The sequence below is a fragment of the Lipotes vexillifer genome, unplaced genomic scaffold, assembly GCF_000442215.2.
Source record: "Lipotes vexillifer unplaced genomic scaffold, Lipotes_vexillifer_v1.1 scaffold6, whole genome shotgun sequence".
NCBI classification, from domain to species: Eukaryota; Metazoa; Chordata; class Mammalia; order Artiodactyla; family Lipotidae; genus Lipotes; species Lipotes vexillifer.
The window spans coordinates 1129524-1137637 of record NW_006799037.1 but is presented as its reverse complement, the minus strand read 5'-3'; the positions used below and the strand labels follow the sequence as shown (position 1 = coordinate 1137637).

General features: G+C 46.1%; 1 protein-coding gene across 5 annotated transcripts in view; it reads left to right on the top strand.

The window, feature by feature from the left end:
- Window positions 1-8114, top strand: part of IRAG1 (inositol 1,4,5-triphosphate receptor associated 1) — a 118512-nt gene that overhangs the window by 106652 nt on the left and 3746 nt on the right. For all 5 annotated transcript variants that reach the window (XM_007471400.1, XM_007471397.1, XM_007471396.1 and 2 more), the window contains 2 exons: window positions 4614-4733; window positions 6056-6187. In XM_007471400.1, the coding sequence (XP_007471462.1) occupies window positions 4614-4733; window positions 6056-6187 (252 nt within the window). The remainder of the gene's footprint in view (window positions 1-4613; window positions 4734-6055; window positions 6188-8114) is intronic.

The following is an 8114-nucleotide window of genomic DNA, read 5'->3' as shown; positions in this document are numbered from 1 at the left end:
TTTCCCTACCCTTGGCTGTAGCTGTGTTTTTCTGCTCTTGTTCCAGTCATTAGGACAAATAGGAAACTGCACATTAGGCAAAGATCGCATGGAAGGGAGTGGATAATGTAATTTTAAAAAGGAGAAATGCTATGAATAGCTGATATTTTTAGAGCATTATCTTTCTTGTTCACAATGGCTTTTGGTTTCCAGCCTGATGAAATGTAAATTTTACAAGGTCTGAGGGAAACTAAGACATGGGAAACTGATGCCAAGAATGAGGAGACTCACTCATAAAGCCTGTCTAAGAGGTCAGGGAGGGTGGCAGCTGTGATCTTTCAGAGTCCTGGCTGAAAAGCTCTGCTCACTGTTCTGCCTTGTTCGAGGGCTACTCCATGACAAGACTCCCATTGGGATTCCGGACACCTAGGTAAGCTGCAGGATTTATAGAGAAGGCATGGCCACCAGTATACTTCCTTTAAACTCATGATTTCATACCTCAAATGGGCTCCCAGCACCATCAGCCATCCTACTGTGATCTTCTAGCACGTTTGTCCCCCCACCCCCACGCCATGATTCTTACACCTTCTCTTCCCTCTTCAAGCCTTCCTAGACCTCCCTACCTCTCACTTTTAGCAGATGACCTTGTCTTCCATTTTATAGAGAAAATTTAAGCTATCAGATAGGCGGATCCCTCTCATCTTCCTTTGCCAAACTCCCAGCTCACCATCTTCATTTCCTTCCTCCCTTTGTTATGACCAAGGAGAAGTTTCTCCACCTTTCTAAGGTATGTCCCTACTTTCTTCTTGCAAAGAATTTATTCCTTTGGTCCTCCCCTTTCTCTCATCCCCTCTACTGGATCATTTCTATCCACATTCAAATGTGCTTTCATCCCTTGACCCACTTTTTCAGCTACGTGTTCCCCTGACACAGTATTCTATTCCCTGTCCTTGTCAAATTCCTGTCTACGTCTTCCCCTTTCTCACCTCCCATTCTTCCCTCAGCCCGTTCCAATCTGTCTTTGCTCCTACCGTGTAACCAAAGCTCCTCTTGACCTCCATGTTATCCAATCCAATAGTTGCCTTTTCTGTACTCATCTGACTCGGGCTCTCAAAAGTGTGTGCATGACACACTTAATGCTCCCTCCTTGACACGCTCTCCTTTTGTTATCAAATGGGGGTCCCACTGCGCACTGCTTACAAAATCACTACTCACAAACAGTAGAAAAGAAAGGTGCCTTTAATCAGAATGCTGGCAATCTGGGGAGATGGTGGACTCAGTGTCCCCAAAAACCACCTCCAAAGATTCTGCTCAGCCATGAAACTTTTAAAGGGAAGGAGGGAAGTAATCTCAGTCATTGGGATGGGGGTCAGAGTGGTCACCATCCCCCCACTGCATGCAGGCTCGTTCACTCTAGATGTTATCTTGTTCACACAGTTTGGTCACACGGTTTGTTTGGGAGATTACTGAAGGGGAAGCTAGGGAAGAGATCTAGTCATCTGTTAATTACTTATTCTTCATTCCTACCTCTTTGATCTATGGAAAGAACCAACAAGTTAGGCAAGGTATCGTGTAATTAAAAGATTTGAAAGGTGTGCGTGAGCTGGAGATGAGTAGAACATGGGGGTGCCTGGCTTAAAAGGGGTAAGAGACCTGTACTCAGAAAACTATAAGTTACTGATGAAAGAAATCAAAGACGACACAAACAGATGGAGAGATGTACCATGTTCTTGGATCGCAAGAATCAATATTGTGAAAATGATTATACTACCCAAAGCAATCTATAGATTCAATGCAATCCCTATCAAATTACCAAGGATATTTTTCACAGAATTAGAACAAAAAATTTTACCTTTTGTATGGAAACACAAAAGACCCCGAATAGTGAAAACAATCTTGAGAAAGAAAAACGAAGCTGGAGGAATCAGGTTCCCTGACTTCAGACTATACTACAAAGCTACAGTAATCAAGACAGTATGGTACTGGCACAAAAACAAATATAGATCAATGGAACAGGATAGAAAGTCCAGAGATAAACCCATGCACCTATGGTCACCTAATCAATGACAAAGGAGGCAAGAATAAACAATGGAGAAAAGACAGTCCCTTCAATAAGTGGCACTGGGAAAACTGGACAGCTACATGTAAAAGAATGAAATTAGAACACTCCCTAACAGCATACACAAAAATAAACTCAAAGTCAATTAAAGACCTAAATGTAAGGCTGTACACTATAAAACTCTTAGAGTAAAACATAGGCAAAACACTCTTTGACATAAATCGCAGCAAGATCTTTTTTGACCCACCTCCTAGAGTAATGAAAATAAAAATAAACAAATGGGACCTAATGAAACTTAAAAGCTTTTGCACAGCAAAGGAAACCACAAACAAGACCAAAAGACAATCCTCAGAATGGGAGAAAATATTTGCAAAGGAAGCAACTGGCAAGGGATTAATCTCCAAAATATACCAGCAGCTCATGCAGCTCAATATCAAAAAACAAACAACCCAACCAAAAAATGGGCAGAAGACCTAAATAGACATTTCTACAAAGAAGACACACAGATGGCCAAGAGGCACATGAAAAGATGCTCAACATCACTAATTATTAGAGAAATGCAAATCAAAACTACAATGAGGTATCACCTCAGACCAGTCAGGATGGCCATCATCAAAAAGTCTACAAACAATAAATGCTGGAGAGGATGTGAAGAAAAGGGAACCCTCCTACATTCTACGTGAGAATGTAAATTGATACAGCCACTATGGAGAACAGTCTGGAGGTTCCTTAAAAAACTAAAAATAGAACTACCATATGACCCAGCAATCTCACTCCTGGGCATATACTCAGAGAAAACCGTAATTCCAAAAGATACATGCACCCCAGTGTTCATTGCAGCACTATTTGCAATAGACAGGACATGGAAGCAACCTAAATGTCCATCAACAGAGGAATGGATAAAGAAGATGTGGTACATATATACGATGGAACATTACTCAGCCATAAGAAGAAATGAAACTGTGCCATTTTCAGAGAGACAGATGGACCTAGAGACTGTCATACAGAGTGAAGTAAGTCCGAAAGAGAAAAACAAATATCATATATTAATGCACATATGTGGAATCTAGAAAAATGGTACAGCTGAACCTATTTGAGAGAACAAACATATGGGCACCAAGGGGGGAAGGGGGGTGGTGGGATAAACTGGGAGATTGGGATTGACATATATACACTAATGTGTATAAAATAGATAACTAATGAGAACCTACTGTACAGCACAAGGAACTCTACTCAGTGCTCCGTGGTGACCTAAATGGGAAGGAAATCCAAAAATGAGGGGATATATGTATACATATAGCTGACTCACTTTGCTCTACAGCAAAAAAGAACACAACATTGTAAAAAATGTTATTCAAAAAAAAAATCGGCACAGGAAAACAAAAGTTAGTTACAATATAGCTTTGCTAAAGTGACAAGAAAATGGGCTTCCTGCTGAGGGCGGTTTCCTGCAAAGAGCTGCTTACACTCACCCAGCTCCCAGGACTCCATGCTCTCCGGGTTCTCCTCTTACCTCTGTGGCTGCTACTTCTCAGCTCCTCCACAGGCTTCTCCTTCTCCACCTGAGCTGAGGACAGAGATGCCTGTGGCTTGGTCCTCGATCCTCTTCTCATCTTTCCTCATACTATGTCCCCAGACAGTCTTATCCATTCCCCTGGCTTTAAATACCATCTATATTCTGAATATCTCCAGCCTAGAGCTCTTCTCTCACTCACTTTGGTATATCCAACTACCAACTTGACATCTCCACCTGGATACCTCACAGGCATCAAAAATCCTGTCCAGAAGTTAACCCTTACCTCATTGCTCGTCTACAGTTCCTCAAACATCTCCACATCTTTTGTATCCTGAGGTGTCCACACATCCTGCATCCTCTACCTGGGAGGATCTTCCCTCTGCTATAGATGTGGCTGACTTCTCATCTTTCAGGTCTGTGCTTCAGTTACTCCATCTCTGAGAGGCCTTTTCTGGTCACACAATCTAAGCAGATTCTCTCCTCATTATTTTCTGTCATTGCACAGAGTTTGTTTCTCTCATAAAAGTTATCACAATTTGTAATTAATTTCATATTTTTTCTTTCCTTTTTTGGGCATTCTCTCCTGCTGTGCTCCGTGTTGGCAAAGACCTTTTCTTTTGTTTTCTAATGTATCCCCAGCACATTACAAGGTGCCTGTGACTTAGCACTGGGTAGGTATTTACATGAATGAAGCAGAAGATGGACTACAGGGATGAGATGACTCTGAACGTTTGGTCCACCTCCATCTTCCTCCTCTCAGTGCCCTGGAGCTCCCAATATCTGTCTGTCCACTCAGAGCATCTCCTGGAATAAGAATAAAAGTGGATTTGAGAGCAGGAGGAAAAAGGCAAGCTGGTGCAGTACTTGATGTCTGGGGGCCCAAGGAGGATTCATGGACTAAGGCCTTTATAAAATCTTAAGGTAGAAAGATTGAAATGAATTCAATCCAGAATGAGTTTCCTCACTTCCGGCCAGGAACAGGCTAAAGACATGGTTTGGTTTTCAGAAGTCCCATCTGTCCCTGAAAGGACGCCCTGTGCTTCCTTCTTCTTGCTATAGTGGGAAGACGAACGGGGACCTGGATTGTGAGGCCTCTGCTTCCGTGCCGACTCCAAGCTGCCTGGAGGGGTTTAGCCAGGAGACCAAGGCCAGGATGGAGGAAGAAGCATACAAGAAGGGGTGAGTCAGCCTTCAGCAGCCCTGAGGTCACCTGGCATTGCTCAAAAGATACCTTCCCACGGGCCTTTCCTGTCTCTTAGAGGATTTAGGGAAGCAACCCGTGGCCCTGGGACCTCCTTGCCTGAGTAAGGAGCTACATAGGAAAGAGCGGTGCTGTTCCACAGGAAAGACAGGAGGAAACGAGGCAAGAGGGTGTGGTAGATAATAACTAGGCTGCCCTCTTTTTTAGGCAGAAAGCCACCAGAGTGATCTGGAAATCAGGGGCCCTGGGTGGGTTCCTCTTGGTGGTGCCTGAGGCTTCCTGACACATGCCCAGAGCAGTCACGCCACTTCCAGCAGTGCCCACGAGCAGCTGCAGCCCCACTTCCTGGAACTGCCTCAGCCATCCCTTCTTCCTGTCAAAGGAGTCCCCTAACTTCCAGCTGCCCCCTTCTCTAATTGAGCTTCAGTAGCACTTTTGGCTCGTTGTTAGTCACTGACGAGGCAGAATACTGAGCAAGGCCCCAGCTGAGCCAGGTACAGAAGTACCGCTGACCAGGTACCACATCCTGAGCTTCTTTCCCAGTAGCTCCTGAGGGAGATACAGCTTCCCTCTGACGTGGGACCTGTGGGCTTCGGTGTGGTGGCCACCTGCACCGTGGTGGGGTTGCCCCAACCCAACTGCGCTAACCTCAAACACTCAGCTGTAGGACACGCAAAAAGTATGTTCAGGGTAATATTGAACCTGGGAGAAGGAAGTCAGAGGGTTTCTCTTGGAAAGCCTGTCTTTTCACCCACACCTGTCCTCTGTACTTAGAATGCAGGGGAGTGAATGCTTCCATCAGCTTTGTGAACATTTACTGTGAACCTGTGTGCCTTTCACTTTCACAAAGCTTCCCAACAAGCCTGTGTGACAGGTGTCACCTTCCCCAGGTCAAGCCATATGCCTGGCACTTCCTCAAAATGTTCCAACATCCGTGCAATGAGTGCCAGCCTCTCCTTTTTACAGGGGAGGAGCTGAGGCTCCAAGGCCACACAGTCCTTAGCCCCCCCAAATGGTTTGTAGAAGAATTCAGCCAGGAGACTCTGCACCCATGTTTTTTCCCTGTCTCTTTTGTCACACTTTCACATAAACAGGAAGAATGGCCGAGGGGTGAGGGGAAATCATCCTGACAGGAGCCACCATAGGATGCGGTGGAGCTTCCCAGCTTTTTCCTATTGTGTGGAACCACAGGAAGTGAGTGTGTAATCATCAGAGATGCTCAGTGCCTCCTCTAGCAACTCAGGAAAGGATGCTCCGCCCCTGGCCTTTCCAGACTCAATTGTTCGTTGTTGCCTCCCAGATACCAGGAAGGTCTAAAGAAGACCAAGGAGCTTCAAGACCTGAAGGAGGAAGAAGAACAGAAGACCGAGAGCCCTGAGGAAGCTGAAGAGGCAGAAGAAACTGAGGAAGAGGAAAAGGAGCAGAGAAGCAGGTTGGAGCCCTCGCCATTGCTGAAATGGGTCCCAATTCATTTCATTGCACAACATCCCTGGAGGTGCCAGTCCAGGGCAGTTGTGGGTCTAGGGCCCAAGTGAGCAGCCAACAGAAACCAAGAGGGCGCTCATGTTGGAGGAGGAGGCAAAGGAAATCCCAAAGAGCTCAAATAGTTAATAAGAGGATGTTTGCAAGAGCTGAGGGGTCAGGGGTTGTCAAGGGCTGGACCGGCAGCAACCAGCAGCTCTCAGGAGCTGAGAAAATGCAAGGGACCACAGTTAGCTCATTGCCCAACCATTCCCATGAAAGAGCCAAGTTCAAGGAAGTTGGCCTGAAGCCCTAGAGGGGAGCTGGGACAGAGAGAACACAGGGAGGTAGGGGATGAACTCAACTTTGTGGCAAAGGAAGTGTCCAACAGCTTCTTTCCATGGTGATCAAACAAGTTTGGTCGTCTGGACATTGTTTTCACTTTGGTTTGGAAATACTTGGATTTTTCCTTTTTAATATAATTTATATTTCAAGTGCATTTTCCACTAAATCATGAAAGATATATGTAACAGTAGATGAAGGTAATGTAGATCCTGCATCTTAATCAATTAATCAGCTGCTACCTTTGGGACAGGGTATGTGTCTGTGCCTCATTGCTGGCAGACTCTGGAAATCACATGCACCCAATGAATAAGGTAATAAAATGTGGATTAGAAGTGAGATGGACATGCTTCAAAACACATAGGAATGACCAGTAGAGCCTAGTTGGTGGAAGATTCAACCAGAGTGAGAGGTGTCAGCCTGCATGAGTCAACCCCAGTGTTCAAGGGAGAGCTGGAGAAAGGGCTTCACTGTTGGAGACAAACCTGTGCAAGGGCACACCACCTCCCCTAAGGAGAGAAGCCCAGTTTTCACAATGAAAGCACAGTCCCTACTCCAAGTGGCTTGTTCCTATCCTTCTTGGTCTTCTGTCCCTCCTGGGTGTCCTCTGCTCTTGTTTTCCAGGCCACCAGACTGTCTTCTCTCCTTTAATGCAGTCAAGCCCAGGCCTGGACTTCAGCCCTTTCTTTGGCTCCCTTCAAAACAGAAGCACAGGCTGGGACTTCTAACCCTTCCAAACACTGAGAAAGAACAAAAGAGAACTAAACAGAGAGAGTACATGGAATATAAAGTCTTGTTTACAAAGCACAGGGCTGGAATCCTTATCTAGCTAATTTGATCTTGGGAGATTATCCCTCCCATTTCATGAAATCCCAGAGGAAGTGAGCCTGTGCCTGGCTTCCCCTCTGTCCAGCTCCTGGTCAGCAGCATATGGCAATGGCCGCCCTTTGCATCCATCATCCAAGAGTATCCTCTTGGTCCTGCTGAGGATACTGAAAGGCCTCGTTCTCTTTCCCAACTTCTGCTCCCTCTCAGATTCACTTCTCGGTCTTACGAACATGCCTGTACCTCAGGTGGTGGATACCAGGCATCAGCACAGCCCTGAGATGGGTCCTCGGCCTTCAGCACATGGTGTAGCTTCACCTGTTCAGGCCCAGCAGTGTGGCATCATCTTCTCTATAACGACAGACACTGCTATCATAGAAACTGCCCACCCACAGTTACAGGGTCACCTGTCACCAAAGCCAGACTAGCCCCGAGAGCTGTTGTGTTCAGTGCCAGGCAATCCATTCATTCTCAAATCCCTTACATACACAGTTGCCTATAGGCATCTGTACTCAAGCATGATTCCCCCCATGAAATTTTGGCATCTCATTAGCAAGCAAGGTCTAAGGTTATTAAAAGTTCCATGTCGGGCTTCCCTGGTGGCGCAGTGCTTGAGAGTCCGCCTGCCGATGCAGGGGACGCGGGTTCGGGCCCCGTTTCGGGAAGAGCCCACATGCCGCGGAGCGGCTGGGCCCGTGAGCCATGGCCGCTGGGCCTGCGCGTCCGGAGCC